Source organism: Sapajus apella, unplaced genomic scaffold (genome assembly GCF_009761245.1).
Source record: "Sapajus apella isolate SASKATOON/1434 unplaced genomic scaffold, GSC_monkey_1.0 scaffold35, whole genome shotgun sequence".
Classification (NCBI taxonomy): Eukaryota; Metazoa; Chordata; class Mammalia; order Primates; family Cebidae; genus Sapajus; species Sapajus apella.
Genome location: NW_022436975.1, coordinates 6,777,283 through 6,798,463, shown reverse-complemented (window position 1 = coordinate 6,798,463; position 21,181 = coordinate 6,777,283). Strand labels below are relative to the sequence as shown.

General features: G+C 34.0%; 1 protein-coding gene across 1 annotated transcript in view; it reads right to left on the bottom strand.

Annotated features, from left to right (window-relative positions):
• RP1 (RP1 axonemal microtubule associated) overlaps positions 1-21,181 on the bottom strand; it is a 310,814-nt gene that overhangs the window by 220,108 nt on the left and 69,525 nt on the right. The window contains exons 5-7 of the mRNA XM_032296101.1: positions 12,035-12,198; positions 8,530-8,616; positions 5,456-5,588 (exon numbers count right to left, since the gene is read on the bottom strand). Coding sequence (XP_032151992.1) covers positions 5,456-5,588; positions 8,530-8,616; positions 12,035-12,198 — 384 coding nt within the window. The remainder of the gene's footprint in view (positions 1-5,455; positions 5,589-8,529; positions 8,617-12,034; positions 12,199-21,181) is intronic.

The window sequence follows — 21,181 nt, the reverse complement described above, 5'->3', positions numbered from 1 at the left end:
AAGAACTAAATAGAAATTTTAGAACTGAAAAAAAAAAGGATCATAAACATATTTTAAAACTCACTGAACAGGCTCAAGAACAGACTGGAGAGAACAGAGGAAAGCACAAATGAACTTGAAGATAGATACTGTAAATAGAAACCATCCACTCTAACAACAGAGAAAAATATTTTTTTAAAAAATGAGCTGGGACCTATAGGATAATAACAAAATACCTAATACTCATGCACATGAAGTACCAGAAGAAGAGAGAAAAAGATTCTGATTCAAGAGTTCTATGAATTCAAAAACAGTCCTGCACTGCCCTCCCACACCAGCTCCATCCTCTGGATTTTCACATCAGTTGATATTCCCTCATACTCCATTGCCTCCTCGGCTCATGCAGAAGGTTTATAAGTAGGAATTATTGAGGTAAATTTTATTTACTTTCTGGGATGGTTAACTTGACAATCCTTTTCTAAAGATTAATAAGTTTTCTCCATTCATTTTCATTTTTTCCTTCTTTTTATTTTTTTGGATACAGGGTCGGGCTCTGTTACCCAGGCTAGAATGCAATGGAACAATCATGGCTCACTGCATCCTACTGCCCAGCTTATTTATATATATATTATATAATATCATTATGCATATATAATAATATATATTATATATAAAAAATGTTTTTATATATAATATAAAAAGTATTAAAAAGTAACATTTTTATATATAAAAATATATAATTATATATTGTATAATATTATCTATTATTATATGTACATAATGATATTATATAATTATATGTATATATTTTAAAAGAGATGGGGTTTCACCATGTTTCCCAGGCTGGTCTGGAACTCCTGGACTCAAGAGACCCACCTGCCTCAGCCCCACAAAGTGCTGGGATTACAAGTGGAAACCACCATGCCTAGCCTTCCCTATTATTTTTCCAAAATTTCATTTTTCCTTTTATAAAAACCAAGTGACTTTGCTAAAATTGGAGAGAGAAAACAAGAGGAGGGGAATCAGAGTAACAGCAGTCTATCACCTTTGTGCTATTCTAATCAGAGGTATTCTTTTATTTTCCATATAAGAACTTAAAAGACAAATATATAACAAAAATGAACTGAAGTTTTCTTAATTAACTGACATATCTGGCCAGGATTCAACTGGGTAAACTGAAATACAAAAATAGCTGTTTCATTAAAAGTTCCCATAGGACATTAGCAAGATGATGCAAAACAAATCCCTAGACCCATATTTGCCCACAGAGGCACTGTCATAACAACAATGCTTGGAATATTTGCCTTTGTGAGAACCCTAGAAATTGGCTAAGAGGTTCCTGCATCCAGGGAAGCCCAAAGACAAAAAGAGCCTCATCGAAGCCAGTAGGAAAATTCATGGCATTTTACATGCCTAAGCTCCTCCCCTACCCCTAGCACATACAGTGTGACCAAGTTGCATTTATACCTGGATATAGAAGGGATGGTTCCACATATGAAAATCCATCAATGCAATATGCCACAATACACAAAACTTCATTGATATAGAAAAAGCATTATTATAATCCAACATCCTTCCTTGATAAAAACTCTCAACAAACTAGGAATAGAAAGGAAACTATCTCAACATAATAATGGCAACATATAAAAAGCTCACAGTTAACACAATACTCATTGATGAAAGACAAAAAGCTTTTCCTCTAAGATCATGAAAAAGACAAGGATGCCCACTCCCATCATTTCTATTCAACATATGACTGAACGTTCTTGCTATATCAATTAAAACAAGAAAAACAAATAAAAGATATCCAACTTGGAAGAGAACAAGCAAGATCATCTCTGTTTGCAGGTTATATATGCAAAAAACTCTAAAAGGTTCCATACACACACAAAAAAAAAACAGTTAAAACAACAGAATCAACACTCAAAAAGCAGCTGCATTGCTATATACTAACAAAGAATGATACAAAAAGAAATTAAGAAAACAACTGCATTCACAATAGCTCCAAAAACAATAAAATAGTGTACTTAATACTAAACCAAGGCAGCAAAAGGTATGTACAATGGAAACTACAAAACATTGTTAAAAGAAATTAAAGAAAATACAAATAAATGGAAAGACACCTCATGTTTGTGGATTAGAAGACTTGATATTGTTAAAATGCCTACATTAATCAAAGCAATCTACAGATTAAATGCAGTCCCTATCAAAATCTCTACAGCAATTTTTACAAAAATAGGGAAAAAAACAAAAATTCGTATAGATTGCCAAGAGACCCCTGAGTAGTCAAAACAATTTTGAAACAATCAAAGTTATAAGCCTCACACTTCTTGATTTCAATACAAATGACAAAGCAACAGTATTAAAGGCGGTGTGGTACTGGGATAAAGACAGACAGACATAGAACAGAATAGAGAACTCAGAAATAAATCCTCGATTATACAGTCAATTGATTTTGACAAGGGTGCCAAGACCTCTTGTCAAGGAGAAAGACGCTCTCTTCAATAAATGGTGTTGACTAAACTAGATATCCACATGCAAAAAATAAAATAAAATAAAGTTGAACTTTTATCTTACATCGTATACAGATATTAACTAAAAACAGATTAAAGGCCTAACCATAAAAATCTAAATCCATAAAACTCCTAGAAAAAAATTTAAGAGAAAACCTTCAGAATATCAAATTTGGCAATTATTTCTTCAATATTTTGTATTATTCTTTGTTAATATACAAAATCACATGCAACAAAAACAAACATAAACAAATGGAGCTACATCAAAAACTTCTGCACAGTAAAGGCAACAATCATTAGTGTAAACAGGCAACCTATGGAGTTGCAAAAAATATTTCCAAATCATATATCTGATAAGAGGTTAATATCCCGAAAAAATAAGGATCTCCTTCACCTAAACAACAACAAATGAAAAAAGAGACAATTCAATTTAAAATTAGGCAAAGAGCTTAAATAGACAATTCTCCAAAGAATAGATACAAATGGCCAACAAGCCTACAAAAATTCAGTATCACTAATTATTACAAAAATGCAAATGAAAACCACAATGAAAAACTACTTCACACCCATTAGGATGGCCAGTATTAACAGAAGAAAAAACAAGCGTTGGAGAGAATGCAGAGAAATTGGAACCCTTGTGGGATGTAAAATTGTGCAACCACTATAGAAAAGGGTATAGAGGTTCCTCAAAAAATTAAAAATTGAATTACCATATAATTCAGCAACTCCATTTCTAGATAAGTACCCAAAAGAGTTGAAAGTAGAATCTCAAAGAGATATTTAAATTTGCACACCCATGTTCACTACAACATTATTCATAATAGGTAGAAGGTGGAAGCAAGCCTAATGTCCATCATCAGATGAATGGATAAAGAAATTGTGGTATATACCTATGATGGAGTAATATGCTGTCTTAAGAGGAATAAAAAATTCTGTTAACATGCTATACCATAGATGAACCTCAAGGACATTACGTTAAGTAAAAGAACCCAATCGCAAAAGGACAAATACTGTATGCTTATACTCATATGATGTATCTAAAGTAGTTAAAATTACAGAAACAAAGTAGAAATGCGGTTGCCAAGGGCTGAGACAAGTACGATGGGGCAGGGATTGAGGGGAATTAGTATTTAATGGATATAGAGTTTCAGCTTTGTAAGATGCAGAAGTTCTAAAGGTATGTTGCATAACAGTGTGAATACACTTAACGTAAGTGAGCTACACACTTAAAAATGTTTAAGGTAGTAAATTTAATGTTTGTGTTAATTATCACAATTAAAAATAAAATTTTTTTAATAGTAGCTCACATAGCCTGCAAACCCACTTTTGGTTTTTTTCTTAGGAACCTTTATCCTTTGCAGGAAAATAATTTCATAATTACAACAAATTTTTTTCAGGTATACATGATGATATACTGGTAAACTGGGCAAAAACTTTTAGAGTTACTGTTGTTTTAAATGACAAATAACTACCATGAGTTTTTATCGACCTAAAAGAATAAAATATAGCAAAAAAAAAAAAGACATTAACCCAGCTTTTGCCATTTGTACCACCTAGAACTTACGTGTCTATCTCCAGTGAAGGGTGTTACTTGTTTGTAATGATATAATTTCAGACACATCATCAATCTTAGCTAGAGTTTTAGATAAAAATATGGCAAGGGCCAATCATCATTTGCTATAGCTCCACTGACCTAGATAACTAAAGGATTATCAGATTTATAGATAGCATATGATAGGGTATGTTTAGAATACCAAGCCATGGCCTGAAACTGAAAAGAAAAATGTTTATTAATAAACCATAAGGGTCAAGCACTACACAAAAGACAAGTAGAATCAGATTGTATTTGCAGAGTGTGCCTTTTGAGCAGAATTTTAACAGTTAAAATTCTGTTAAAATTTTAGGAAAGCAGCAGCAAAAAGTGACCTCTGCATCATTACTAACAATGGGTAGGAATAAGGCCCCTGGAGAACATCTCCTCTGGCGAAACGTGTGGGTTGATGAGGAAGAATAGCATAGCAATGCTTATAAATGGTGAAAAAAATACTTATGAATGGTGAGAACAATGCTCATGCTTCACTTTTCAGTAAATAGGGCTATTCATGCCTTTTCAAAAATACGTTAACTTCAGAAATTTAAGAAGAGTGATCACACCGATTTAAAACCACAAAGGAATCAACAACCTGTGCAAATGTTTTACCAGTCTATGTTCTCTCAAAAAAATTACACAGGATGTACCTAAGCCTAATGTCAGATAAGACTCAATATTATTTATTTATTTAGATAATTAAGAGATCACATTTTTAATAGAACATAGTCTGGATTGGAGGAAAAAAATCTGTTTTTTGCTAACTGTCCATTTAATAAACTCTATGTCCTTATCCCATTCTCCTCCAAGGCAGAGGCCAGCAAACCCAAGAGCAAATGGTTCTTACGGACAGTCACCCTGAATTCTTGTTGGGCAGCAGTGACTACCTAACCATGAGTAAAACAAGAGCCCATTCTCAGCTATAAATTTCCACAGGGCTCGAACACATCTCTGCTTTTGGAAAGTCATTGACAGTCACGTTTTTATTTCCTAATCAAATAGATAAATTTTCAAAAATGAGGCAGAGCACGGTGGGAAAAGTATACATTGACTTGCCTTTCTTAGCCCTGGAGTAACTTCATTTAACATTCAATTTTCTCATGATCTCCTAAGAATTAATTTCCTTGTTTTGATTAAGAAGCATTTCCGCTGACCTTCCTACAGGGCGAACTGTTGACAAGAACATATTCCTGGATGCCAGCATGTGAAACAACTAAAAACATTCAGATGCAGCTGCCACATCAGAGAGGTAAGTGATAAGAAACCAGCAGTCCTTAATCATTCATTCACTCAACATGTGTTTATTGGTTCTCTGTCCCTCAGCATTTAGGCAAACAAGTTTTATCTGTGCTGCCTGGAGTTAGCCCTTTCCTACCTGGAAGGATGGGTTGTCCTTTACTTAAAAGAGGAAATTCTCGACAGATTTCCCCATCCTCTTGATCTCGTGCCAACCATCGCTGAACAGGTACATAAAACTGTTTTCCAGAATTCATATTATGCAAGTGTATCTATAATAACAATAATATTACTTTCAAAAATGTAGGAATGCTTTATCAAAATGTCAAGTTTTTGTTCAACACTGCCACTTAGCTCAGAGAACATGTTTTTAAATATGAGAAACTGTTGATAATTTGACAGTGCTAATTTCTTTTTTTACTGCCATCTCAAGTACAATGGCATTTCTTTTCTCTATCTAAAAATCTTCCTATTTCTATTTATTTATTAAAGACAGTCTTGATATGTTGCCCAGTCTGGTCTCCAACTTCTAGGCTGAAGTGATCCCCACGCCTCAGCTACCTGAGTAGCTGGGACTACAGGCACACACCAGTGCACCCAGATAAATTTTTCTATTTCCAGTGTCTCTATTTTGTAATGTTTATATCAAACATGGTAATTTCTTCCCAAATCTTATGTCATTAATATTTTCCTGTTTGGAAAGAGATGTTTACATTTTTAGAAATATATAATTTCCCTGTTTCAACTTCTTAGAAATTAATTTTTTGGCTTAAAGTGATTTTATAAATATTAGTATAAGGTTAGATTTCATACACTACAAAGTCAAACTAACATGGTTCCCCCCTTGATCCTTAGCAATGAACAAAATTCAAAAACTAATTATTTATATGGTCACCTAATCCATTTATCCTGGAGTCAAACAAGAATGTTAATAAATTCTGGTAAAAACTGAAAAATATGAAAAATCATCAAAAAGTAAAAATTATGTTTTCTGATATTAAAATCTAGCCTTTCCTGATAGAGTACTATTATTCTTTTAAAAGCTGCACTGAGATGTTATTTTAACTATTAAATTAATCTTACCCTTTCGAAAATGCCTTAAATCAGAAATTTTCAACTTTAATGATTTTAAAATCACTTTCTTAAAAAGGCAGATTTTCAGCCAGGCACAGTGGCTCACACCTGTAATCCCAGCACTTTGTGGGCCCAAGACAGGCAGATTGCTTGAGCCCAGGAGTTTGAGACCAACCAGGGCAACATGGCAAGACTCCGTCTCTAGAAAAAATAAAAAATTACCCAGGTACAGTGGTACCTGCCTATATAGTCCCAGCCACTTGGGAAGCTGAGGTAGGAGGATCGCTTGAACCTGGGAAGTCAAGGCTAAAATGAGCCATGATCATGCCACTAGACTCCAGCCTGGGCAACAGATGGAGACTCTGTCTCAAAAAGGAAAAAAAGGCAGATTTTCAGTATCTGATCCTACTAAGTTTTGTAGGTCTCAGACAGGTTCAGGAATTCACATTTATAAAATGCATAGCAAGTGTGATTCTGATACAATGTAATGTCACTTTTAGAAAGGCTTCCTGAGAACCAGTGAGAATATTGTTTGCAAGGTTACTACTGCCAAGACAGTCTGATTTTATTATTTTAATTAAGGCCCAAAGCTGATCATTTGAGAAGCAGAAAATAACCCTTTCTATTTTGTAATGTTCCCTAACTACATTTGAAAAAAAATCAAGATTAAGGCTCTTAAAGCAATGCGGTTATTTTACAGAAATGTATTATTGTTGCCATTATGGAATCAGTGATTCTGTTCAAATCCCCATACAAGTTGGATTACTTAAAATTTCAAATTTTGAACTTCTAAACTGTATTATAAAAATTGAAAAGAAAATTTTCAAGCCATTATCTAGCATCTTAATTTCACAAAATGGATAAGCTGGATAAGGGCATCTGTACACTCAGAGTGAAAGTTTCAATCAAGACTATCTCTCTTCTTCACAGGTGCTCAACAAGAGCAAAGTAAACCTTAGGCAAAGTTCCCTTGCAGTGAAAGAATACTTGCCATAGAGAGAAAGATAACAAAAATTTTCAGCCTGATTTTATATCATTCCTGTATAATACAAAATCTTTCAAATTCTCTAATGATCGTCTCAGCATTCCAATTTCATAATGAATGTAATCTTGTTTATTGGCTATCAATCAAATGAAATAGCAGGAGGATTAATGATAATTTTCATATCTTAGTTTACCTTACTGAGAGGGAGGAAAAAAAGATATTAGTGTCATATATGATCACTTAAGAATAAATTTGAATATCATACTTCAAAAGCTCTATATAGCATAAAAGAGTATTTCACATTCTGTATTTTCATAAGGTAAGTTTTATTTTTTCATTCTGCTTTCAGAATCCTTTGTAACTTTAACATAAAGAAGATGGTATGAACAACTATATATTCCTGCTAATGGAATTTTTAATGTTTTCAAGTAATTACTCATCTTCTATGAATTTTTCATTAATTTTTCCACATGTGAAAACTCAAGAAGAGCAAGTTTGCCAAGAATATCAGGAATGAGTCGATGGTTTTCACATTTTGAGAACTTGTTTAAAGAGCATTTAGTTAGAAATGACAGAAGATGTAAATACCATACACAAAAATGGATGACAAGCTCTATGATTTCCAGTGTTGAAGAGCTGCATTTACTGACAATCATGGTAATAAGTAGGATTTTCCATGCTGAACAATGTAGAAAATTTAAGCCTTTTTTCAATCTTAAAAATACTCAAGGGGCATTTTCTTGCTTAGCATAAATAGACTAAATTTCAGAGCTGGCATTCAAGTCTACTAGTAGACTATTGTTTCATCAACACAGTGGTCTATCTTTACAAGATTTCTGAAGCAAATAACATACAGCTAGTCATCTTTTTATCGGTAGTGCAACTACATCAAAGAAGATATATGAGTTTATCCAGAGTCCAAGGCATTTTTTTTTCTTTGCAAAGAGGTGAAAGGATTGCTTAGTTAAGGTGCCTCCCTCAATCAATTAAGAATTAATTAATTATTAAGGATACATGATACTTCTGCCTTAACGAAAGCACTGGCTAAAAAGGTAGAGGACTCCATCAACTCATTATAGGCATGATGAGTTGACTCCTGAGGGAAATATGCAGAGGATTTTGCAAAGAATGGGAAAGTATTGATATATCCTTACCTCCTTGCAGTGCCAGGAAGGGGACTGTCCAGAGTTGGTATGACCAATACGAATCTTAAAGAGTCTTCCAATGTCTCCAACTGTTATCTATAAATAACCAAGGGAACAACTTTCAACATAATTTCACAAAATCCAAAAAGACTTATTGATATATATTGATAAAGGGGTCAAATCATTAAGAAGAGGTAAGAATTATAAACATGTACACACCTAACAAGACAGAACTAAAATATAATAAGCAAAATTTAACAGAACTGAGAAACAAACACTCTATGATAATAGTTGGAGACTTCGATACACCACTTGAATAATGGGTAAAACAACTAGAGAAAAGAATAAGAAAATAAAGAACTTGAACATTACACACCACCTGGATGTAACATCTATAAAACACTCCACCCAACAACAGCAAACAGTCTTCCCAAGTACACAGGGAATATTCTCCAGGACAGAACATATGTTATGCAACAAAAGAAGTCTTGAAAATTTAAAAAGACAAATCATACAGAGTGTCTTGTCCAAAAACAATGGAATGAATCCAGAAATCAGTATTATAAGGCAAACTGAAAAGCTCAAAATGTATGTATAGAAATCAGTATTATAAAGTAAACTGAAAAGTTCAAAATATGTGTAAGTTAAACAACATACTCTTAAGCAACAAATAGATCAAAGAACAAACTGCAGGAAAATTAAAAAATACTTTGAGATGAATGAAAGCAAAAATATAACATACAAAAACATGGAAAAAGCAAAGGCCTGAGGAAAATGTATAGCTATTAACACCTACATTTAAAAAGAAGAAAAATCTCAAATAAACAACCTAACTCTACATCTTAAGGAACCAGAAAAAGAAAGGGAAACTAAACCCTAAGCTAGTAGAAGAAAGAAAGAGATAGGCTGATGATAAACAAAATGGAGAATATAAAAAAACAAAACAAATGAAACTAAAATTCGGTTATTAAAAACATCAATAAAACCGATAGACTTTAGCCAATCTAGCTTTTAGCAAAAAGAATTGCTAAAATCAAAAATAAAAGTAGAGACATTACTATTGACATTACAGAAATTAAAAGGATTATAAAAGAATACTATGAGCAGTAGTATGCCAACAGATTAGATAGCCTAGGTGAAATGGACAAATCTCTAGCAATGCATAGACCACCAAAACTGACTCGAAGAAATAAAAAATATGAATAGAGCTATAAAGGGTAAAAAGATTGAATCAGTAATAAAAAACCTTCCAAGAAAAAGCAGCCTGGGATAGAAGGCTTCACTGGTGAATTCTATCAAATATTTTTTAAAAGAATTTATTCCAAACACTTCCAAAAAAGAGGTAGAAATACTTTTTAACTCATTCTGCAAGGTCAGCATTATGCTGATAACAAAGCCAGACAAAGACATAACAAGAAAAGAAAACTATGAACCACTGTGCCTTGTAAAGATGCAAACCTCTTCAACAAAACTAGCTAATGAATCCAGAAGCATATGAAAAAGATCATTCATCATAACAAACTAAGATTTAGCCCAGGAATGGAAATTGGTTCTATATACAAATATCAACGTAATATATCACATAAATAAAATAGAGGGGAAAAACACAGTCATCTCAACTGATGCCAGAAAAGCACACACGCGTGCGCGCGCGCGCCAAAATCCAATGCCCTTTCATGATTAACAACAAAAAAAATTCAACAAACTAGAAATTGAAAGAACTTCCTGAATATGACAAACGGCACTTATCATGAGAAAAACCCATTGATAACATCATATTCAATGGTAAAAGATGGAAAGCTTTCCCCCAAAATCAGGACTAAGACAAGGATAATAATTTTTCCCACTTCTATTCAACACTGTACTGAAAGTCCTAGGTAGAGGAATTCAACAACAAGAAAAAATTTAAAACATCCAAATAGGGAGGAAGGAAGGTAGTGAGGGAGGGAGGGAAAAGGAAGGAAGGAGAAAGTGTATTAGAGGTTGCTGGGGGTTGGGAGAAAGGCATCAGGGAGTGACTGCATAACAGGGTTTTCTTTTGGAGCGAATAAAATGTTATAAAAGTAGATAGTGATTGTTGAACAACACTGTGAATGTACTATATGCCACTAAATTGTACAATTTAAAATTTTTTAATGGTTACTTTTGTGTATTTTACCATAAGAAAGAAAAAAAGAAAGGTCTATGCAAAGAAAGTACAGGGAAAAAAGCAAGGAAGATGTAAAACAAAGTCTGCCTAAGAACCCTTACAAAAAACAGTTCATCAGAACAAACAAAGTTGTGATCAAAATTGGCATGAAATTACTGCATTTAATGAACCCATCACCTCTACAAATGAGAGATCAATGTAGCCATCCCGGCGCTCAAGCAAAAGTGACAACACAAAGAGCTGAAATTTAGTAGCAGCATTAAGAAAAAAGAAGCATCAAACTATGAAAATGAGGGGCTAAACCATGGCACGTGTATACCTATGTAACAAACCTGCACATTCTGCACATGTACTCCAGAACTTAAATAATTTTAAAAAAAGGAAAAAGAAAAGAAAATGAGGGGTCAAGGGTGTTCCTTTCATATTACTTATGAAAATTATTTGGCCCTATAAACTATATGAATATACAATTCAATTTAAAAGTAAACATGAAACACTAAAATAGCAAAACTAAAACAGTTCAGACTTTTTATTTCTTACGGAAAATAATGACAAAGTCTACTTTTAGTGACTACAAACTTAAGAGTATCTTTAAATATTAACTCATATATGATAGAAAAGATAGATTAATCTAATTGGAACAATGTTTCCACATGGTTCAGTCTCTCCTGTGGCTGTAGTAAACCAAATGCCCAGGATCACATGGAGGCGGCTGTCCTGTGAAGACTTGCAATACTTAAGGACACTCTCTTTTCATTGTCAGTTTACTCTGTCTCTACCTGGTTCCAGTCAATCCTTCTGTGCATCCATTAATTTATTCAACAAACAGTACTAAGCACCTATAAGTGCTAGGTGCTTGACCCATTTCAAGTCTTGCCTTTGTTTCCTAATATTTCTGACTTCAGTTTAACAACATGGCACTAGTGTCCCTGCTTCATCTTTGTTTCCCTCTAGATCCTGATCTCTCTGTGTCTAACCATGGTCTAATAACTTGATAACCAATAACTAATAAAAACCAATAATTAACAACTTGATGACAACTTCTTTGCTGTCCCTGTTTGATAATTTTATTTTTCCCTTTTTAAGCTTGACTTTGAGCCTTATCTGTAGAGCCAGAAAGGTATAAGCCCTTAATCCTGATGTCTGTCCACATAAAAATAAATGTTGACCATCTAGTACTTCTCTCTAGCTATTGTCTCTTCTCATATGGCAGATTAACTTGTGTTAAATCTGCTTGAGCAAAAACATCCATAAATTACTTTTGAATGATCTTCTACAGGGAACATGGTGTTATTAAAGGGATGGACTATGTTCATTCCAAAGTACCTACTAGCTGTATCACTTATACTCAATTTTATTACTTACAGTAAATATGTCTTCCTGGCCATCCTGAAATCGAGCCCCATCTGTTCCATAAAGATATATGGGAGCTGAACTTCTATGTTGTCCATATAGAATAATATAAATCTGTGAGCTGGTCCCTGCATCTGGCAAGTCACTGGTGATTATAAAAACTTTCCAGTTACTACCTATAAAAGAAAAAATAACATACAGCATTATGGCAACTGATAGAAATGGAAGACTCAGAACAGAAGGGTGTCATAAAACTAGGAGAGTTCAGGATAGATCAAACTTACTTTCTCTGCTCTGAAAAAGTGCCATAACAGAAGATGCATATTTGGAATTAAAAATACTCAATAAAATTACTACAATATAACAGTGAGAATATCTCCAAGAAGATCTTTAGTGAGGTGGCTAGAGTGGTATCATTAGCATATTTCAGTTGGTCATACCTGGACTCCAAGAGAGTAACTAAACAACTTCTTTGATGCTCCCAATATTTTGACAAAGTATCTCCAATATTCTCAGCTCTAGCATGTAACATGTGCATTCAGAATTAATGGCTTTTAGGATTGTTTTTTGAGTTTAGATATTTATTTTCTAAAATAAAATTTGTATAATAATTAAGAATATAAACTGGAATCAGATGAGAATTTGAGAAGCTATCTATAATTTATTCACTTATTATTTTAAGTATCCCCAATAAATAAAGTAACTAAATCCTACAAACAGAAGTAAATTTTGTATCACCTAGAAACAAATGAAAACAACGCTAGAAAATACATGGCTCACTGTGAATGTAACTGAGACTGACTAAACATTATAGTACCTGAATAGCAGTATGATATGTCCTAGGATTTTGATTTAATTTTTCCAGGTTTTTTTTAGGGTAAACATCAGGATATTATTTGATTTTCACATTGCTATAAAGCTACAACCTGAGAGTAGGTAATTTATAAATAAAAGAGGTTTAATTGGCTCACAGTTCCACATGGCTGAGAGGGCCTCTGGAAACTTACAATCCTGGCAGAAGGCAAAGAGAAGCAAGTATGTTCTTTACAAGACAAGAGAGACGAGAGAGAGAGAGAGAGAGAAAGAGAGAGGAGCTGCCAAACACTTTTATAAACATCAGCTCTCATGAGAACTCACTATCCTGAGAACAGCATGGAGGAAACCATCCCCATAATCCAACTACTTCCCACCAGGTCCTCCCTCACTCCCTCAACACCTGGGAATTACAATTCAAGATGAGATTTGGGCGGGGACACAGAGCCAAACCATATCAATCAGAAAGCTGATCTGTAAGAAAAATGAAAGCCAGGTGTGGCGGCACATGCCTGTAGTCCTAGCTATATGGAAGGCTGAGGTGGAAGAATTGCTTAAGCCCAAGAATTTGAGGTTACTGTAAGCTATGATCTTGGTACACTACACCCTAGCCTGGGCAACAGAGCAAGACCCTGTCTCAACAAAAAAAAAAAGAAGGAGGAGGAGGAGAAGGAAAAGGAGAAGGAGAGAAAAGTGAAGTGTTGAGAATTTAGGGAACACACTCAATACTATATAAAAGAAAGACTACAAGGCAATAAAGTTAAGAATTATTGACTTAAATGGCATCCTATTAATTAGGCTGTGTTTTCCTCTCTTCAAACTTTGAACTAAAATGTATTTGCCATTTTCATCATTAAAATAAATAACCAAAGACTAGATTTAAATTTTATTTATATGGTACAATAAGTGAACATTAAATTAATGTATGTTTGTATTTGTATTTTTTTATTTTTTTTAAGAGGGGATCTCGTTCCGTTGCCCAGGCTGGAGTGCAGTGGTACAATCTTGACTCACTGCAACCTCCACCTCCTGGATTCAAGCGATTCTCCTGCCTCAGCCTCTTGAGTAGCTGAGATTTCAGGTGCCTGCCACCATGCCCAGCTAATTTTTGTATTTTAGTAGAGACAGGGTTTCATTATGTTGGTCAAGTGGTTCTCTAACTCCTGACGTCAAATGATCCACCCACCTTGGTCCCCCAAAGTGCTGGGATAAGAGGCATGAGCCACTGCACCTGGCCTATTTGTAAAAAATCTACTTTAAAAGAGAAAAAACTATATTTTGTTTGCCCTATACATGGTAGAAAGCCATGTTAGGCTACCAAGTCATCTTGTTAGATGATCAGTAAATAAAAACATAATTTTAAAAAAATAGTAGAGGATGGTCTGTCTTTAACAGTGACAGAAAAAGTTAAATTGCAATTACAAACTATAGATCTAGCAAAATTCTAGCTATGTTCTATAGTTACCTGATATGTTAGTTCTTGTTTTAATAAAATGAACTAACACACTTCTGTCTTAGAAATGCAGCAAAAGAGTTCAGGGAAGAATCAATACTTGTTAAATGTGCACGGACCAAGTCAATCAAGAAAGAAATTGCATTTTCCAACAACTAGGATGGAAGGGCTGAAAAGTGAAGGAATGGAAATAAAATGAAAATGATGAAATATGATGTCTGTTTACTATAGGCTTTTGCGCCTCCCTAAATCATTAAATTGTTAAAATCTTAATCTCGCAAAGAAGTACCATAAAAACTGAATCTAAAGATCATGAACTAAGATTCATCTTTCAGTTTATAACTTACATTTCAATCAATAGAAAGCCAACGAGTCATTGAGTTTACTAGCTGACCACTTTCTAGGGAGGAGTAGACGAAAAATGTAAAATGATTTCATGGTCTGCCATTAGCCTGTAATCTACATGAGGTAGTAGGCCAACATACCAAAAGAGAAAAACATCAGAATATTATTAATGTAAGATTTTAGTGAAGTGAGGTCAGATCACAGAAAAACCAACAAGAAAAATTAGAAGAAGGAGAAAGAAAAGAAGGGAGGGGGAGGAGGAGAAGGAGAGAGTGAGGAGGAAGAAGAGAACAACAAGCCAAAAGAAAAAGAAAAACATCAGCAGAAATTAAAGAAAGTACAAAACTTTATGCAATAATCTTATAAAGTAGAAGCCAAAAGACAAGTAAGAGAGAAGATTTCTGGAGTTTTTACAGCATCTAACCCAGTTTTCTCAGAATGCTATGGGAGAAAATATGGGAACAGACAAAATTCTAAGTCCAGGGGTGTGCCTGAACAACCTCTTGGTAACAGTATTAAGCATGTGATTCATTGATCCAATCAGCTATCTCAACAGAAGCCAGGAATAGAGATGGGGTTACAAGTAAAGATCTCTAGAGAACTCTTGTGCCTAATGGTACGGATCCCTTTGGCATCCACAGAAGACCAACAAGGTTTCAGAGAATATTATTTCATCAGATGAAAGAAACAGAGATGGGACAAAAGGTGGAACAAATGACTCTGAGGGCAGAGGGATGGAGCTACTGCCTCAGGGGCTGAGAGAGTGGGCAGCCACCGGAGTAAGACCCAGAGAACAAAGCAGTAAGCCCCAGGATCACTCTTAGGCCTTGAAATTTAATGAAATTTGCCCTGCTAGGTTTCTAACTTGCTTGGAACACGTTACCCCTATTTTCCTTTCAATTTCTTCCTTTTGGAATGGGAATGCTTATCCTATGCCTGTCTCATCATTGTATTTTAGAAGCAAATAATTTGTTTTCTAGTTTCACACGTCTGTGAATGGAGAATTTTGATCCAAGATATATTATACCCAGAATCTCACCCATATTTAATTTTGATAATATATCAAATGAGATTTGGGACTTGGTGAATATTATTATATTTAGATGATATTTTGAACTTAAAGTTGATGGTGGAATGGCTAAAACTTTTGGGAATGTTGGGATGGGATAAATGCATTTTGCACATAAGGACACGAATTCGCTGGGGCAAGAAAGCAAACGGTTGTGGGTGACTAGCGTACTTATAAGAAGAGAAGAGATACAGAGACAGGAAGAGTGCTACATGAGCATGTATCAGACATTCCACCTATCCTGCTGCAAGCCAAAGAATGCCAAGAACTGCAGGCAACCACCAGAAGCCAGAGAAGAGGTGAGAAAGGATCTTCCCCTAGAGCCTTTAGAGACAGCATTCAGACTTCTAGCTTCAGAATTGTGAGACTAAATCTGTTAAGTTACTTAATTTGTGGTAATCTGTTACAGAAGCCCCAGCAAACAAGAGGTGATTGTACAGATCAAATGTGTTGCATAATGAATACAACTCCACAATTAAAAGGCACAAACTACAGCTAGTGCTTGGCTTATGACCACGATTGGTTCCAACAGATTGGTCGTAACATGATTTGGTTGTAAGTTGAGTAGGCTATATGTACAGTACAGTGAAATGATGTTATTAAAATCTTTAAGTCATATTTTATCATAATTTTCTTTCATTATTGTTATATATCATAATTTTCTTTGTTCATTTTATGCCATTTGTATCATCTCTACACCATTTTGTTTCTTATTTTTACATTCGTCAGGTTTAAGTAAAACACTGCATTACCAGTACAACTGGTTTAATATTTACAAAACATACAAAATTACAAAATACAGGTGCATACAAAAATACAAAATACAGGTGTAAAAAATACCATAGGAAACATTTTTCCAATTGTAAAACATATCAAAATATATAAACATGTACGAAACATTTTATTGGCTGCTGGTACTTGGTTGCGGATCATTGATGTCGTCATCTGAGGCAGCAGTTGGGGTTACAGGAGTTGGTTTTTTCATAAACATGGTGAGCTTTCTCTGAATTGTATGTTTCTTTTTTTCTTCATAAATTTCACGATACGGACGAAACACATCGTGCGCCATCCGTTCAATCCTTGCAAATCGTTCGATGTTTGGGTCCATTGCTTCGAAATGTATAAGAAGTTTATTCAGTAAAGATAAACCGTCTGATAATCCCTTAGTGGTGAACTTTCTTTCTGGCTCCTCCTCTTCTTTCTCTGCTTGTCTTCTTTCTTCTTCCGCCACTCTTTCTTCTTCCAGTTCGATTAGCTCTTCATTTGTAAGTTCTCCAGATTCTCTGTCTAGCAACTCTTTGACATCTTCCATTTCACACTCCAAAGAAAGGTCTTTAGCGAGTTTTACTATTTTTCCTGAATTGTTTCAAGTTCATGTTCACTGTCAAATCCGTCAAAATCATTAACATAGCGCTTAACACAATTTTTCCAGATGCTATTCATGCACTTTGTCATCACAGCCTCCCAGGCGGTAGCGATATTCTTGATACACATCAAAACATTGTAGTGTTTCCAAAAATCTATAGTGGAGCAGTCGTGGCTAGCGATTGTGGTCGTAAAGTCGAATGGTTGTTAAGTTGCATAGGTCATAAGTCGATCAATACCTGTACTAACAGATGTAGCAATTTGGATGGATCTTAAGCTTTATGCTCATCAAAACCCTAGTAACAGGAGTATATACTTTATGTTTCCACAGGGGAACTGCTAGAAAAGGCAAGCTTATCTGTAGTAACTGAAAGCAAATGAGTTCTTTCCTAGGGCCAGGAATAGTGGAATTATCTTCAGAAAACATGAAGAAACTATTTGGGATGGTAGAACTGTTCTGTACCTTGATTGAGATGGTACTTATACAGGTGAATCCAACCATCAAAACTCATCAAATTGTACATTTAAAATGCATACATCTCTTTATGTAAATTATACTTCAATAAGTTGATTTTTTTAAACATTAATAAAACTCGTAAAAGTCATAACTCGAATGGTAAAATTGTTTTAAACTGCCACACAAATGAAAAAGGACAAATTTCCTTTATTTGCAAACAATTCATATAATCAGTAAAACAACACTAAACATGGATATCACAATGGAATAATGGACAAGAATATGAATAGGGAATCTATTTTAAAAAGAGAAAGAAACACAAGTGATCAAGAAACAGATAATATGCTCAACCTCCCTTATAACTAAAAAAAAGACAAATCAAAACATTGTTTTTCATCTATCAGAGTGACAAAAATCTTTAGTTTTAAAATACCTAGTATTATAAGACTGTGAAGAAATGGGCTTTCTCACACATAGTTTGACATCAGTGAAGTTTCGTATTCATATGCCTTTATGGAATGGCAGCTTGAGAATATCTAGGAAATTTTATAATGTACTATCTTTAATGTAACTATTTTACTCCTGTAATTTACTATACAAATATACTCAGAAAGACCCAAACTATGTGTACTAAGAACATTCTTCAAAAGTCTCCTTATCCAAGTAGTGAATATTTAGATACAATCATGTCTCTTTAAATACAGAATGAGTTAAATTTTGACTCAGTGCAATACACAGCTATTTTAAAAGAATAAGTAAAGCAAAATATGGTACAATTTGGATACTATTATCTCAGTTTTATAAAAAATTATATTCATAAATATATGTACACATGCTGCTATGCACATTTAAAATTTAGAAAAAAACACCTTAAGATACCTTTATAAATAAAGTTTAGAAGTTGGAGATGGGAGAAGGAAGACATTGTTTAGTTTATACTTGCCTACACTATCTAATTTTTTACTACATGTTATATAATTTTTACCTTTTTAAATTGGTTAAGTATGTTGAGAGGAAAATATATATAAACAGTGAACCAGTGAAAAGTTCTTCAGGAGTATCAGCATATAGGAAAACTGTGCCTAAATTCCTTCAAAAAAATAAAAAAGTTTTCACCTTGTGATTGTCAAAGTCCTCTCTAGAATTATCGCTTTTTATATTTACAGAGTTCCTAATCATCATATGTCAACTGTTCTTCCCAGTAGAGTATTCGCAGGCTAGAAAATCTTTAATAATCTATAAATGATGCCAAACAGAGAAGACTGAACCATTTTTGCAAATCAGTACATTGACATTTAGTGCCACAACAAATTATGTCTCTCTAGTCACAAAACGGCTTGACTTTTCTGTGAATGTGAATAGTATATTTGTGAGAAGAAGAGAGTAGTAGATCTTCAAGGTCACACACAATCTTCTTGAGATCTAGACTCTGAAATTTGATTTTAGATAAGTTAAACTTTATCAGTTTCTTCATTCAGAAAACAGAAATAATACATTCCTCCTATGGCCTTTAGGAGCACTAAATCATAAAATGTGCTAAGCACATAATACAGTGCCTATTACATAACAGCTACTCAAGAAAGGAAATTTATTATCATTGTAATTGTTACAAAATTACCTCTTTTGCATCAATTATACCAGGCATTCTCAAGAGAGCAATATTAATCCCAAAGGACAAAAATTGGTTTTTGGAGCGCAAAAAATCTTAAATATACAATGGTTTGGGGTCCTCTAAACTCAGTGCTATCTGGCAAAACATTATTCCTTAGTATTTAATTTCTCTCATTAGCAGAAGGCAATAACAAAAAAAAGTTGAGAAGCTAACTAAGCTACTTAAGAATTACATGTAAAAACTGTTATCAACTTTGTAAATTTCAAAGAACAAATTTATTATATAAATGGAAATTAATGTCCTGACATACAAAATTAGAGAAATAGTGCCTGTGTCTGTCTACACACCTGAGTGATTGCAATTAATATCTATAGCAATAAAAAGAAACAGGAAAGAAAAATAAGCCTTCATGATATAGCTATGTAGCCACTGGATTACAATGGTGTCTATAAGAAGATTTATATAGGTAAGCATTAGCCAAATGTAAATCACAGGTATTTGAGACTAAACCACTGGAAATCAAACTCCAAGCAAGGCAACAAGAGTGTTCAATCTTACCTACCATTGTTTCAAAAAGATTGTGTGAAATCAGAAGTAGCCACAAACGAAGTAACTTCTGAGTAGTACAAGATACCGAACTAATGGAAGATAACTGTTTCTTTTTTCATGCTAGAAAAACCTTTTCTGCTCTTGGCCTCCTAAAATAGCAAAATACCAATTTGAGTGTCTAAGGTAACGATGGACTGCTTTACAAATGGGCAGGGTCATTGTGTGTAGTTCTCTCTAGCAGGCTTCTGCACACTGCCTCTAAGCACCAGCTGGCTTGACTTCTTCATCTTTCTATGGTTTCTCTTTTCACCCAGGAATATAAGGCCGAAGAATACTTATCTGGCACAGACAAAAATTTACACAGTGGGGGGAAATTCCAAGCCAGGCACTCAAAGCTATAGTCTCCAGTTGCTGGTTTAGCAATTTAAAAAGGAAAAATGAAAGAACCTAGATTGGCCAAAGCAATTTTTAAAGAGAACAAAGCTGGGAAAATTTATACTATCTGGTTTCAAGGCTTGATATAAAGCTACAGTAGTCAAGACGGTATATTTTGGCAAACAAATATATGTACAAATCAATGAAATAGAATAGAGAATGCAGAAATGCACCCCCGCATATGTGGTTGATTAATTTTTGACAAAAGACTATCCTTTCTAATTCAAAGTATTCAATGGAGAAAGGATAGTCTTTGGAACAAAGAGTACTGGAACAACTGGATATCCATTTAAAATAAACGAACCTCAACTCTTAGCTTCTAGAGTATGTTTTATTTAAAAAAAAAAGAAAAGAAAAGAAAAAAGAGCTCAAAATGGGACAAATGGACCCAATGTAAGAACTAAAATGATGAAACTCCTAAAAGAAAACATAGGTGAAAAATCTTGTCATTGAGATAAGCAGGCACAGATTTCTTAGGAAAGACTTGAAAAGCATGAGCCAAATAAAGGAAATTAACAAAGTGGACTTAGCAAAATTTAAAACTTGTTCATTCAAAGTTCCACCACTAAGAAAATGAAAACGCAAGCTATTAGATTGGGAGAAAATATGTGCAAGACATACATCTGGATATATTGTATTCCTCTGAATATATTGTATATTATATTTATACTTGCTTCTGAACCTTTGACTGAGATCCAGTGAATATATTGCACCCAGAATATGTAAAAAATTCTTGCAACTCTAGATTTCAAGTGCCCAACAGAAAATAAATTTGGAAACACACTATACCACAAAAGGTATATGAGTAGCATATCAGTATCTGAAAAGATGTCCAACATCAATAGTCATTAGAAAAATGCAAATTAAATGCAGAAAGTAAACACACTGGTATAGCTAAAATTTAAGACTAATAATACCAAGCACAAACCAGAATACACGGCAACTAGAATCCTCATATATCGTTGTTAGGAATACAACATGGTACAGCTACTTTTGAAAGGAGTTGGTAATTTCTTATTAACATACAATTACCATACAAGCTGGCAATTTAACTAGGAAAA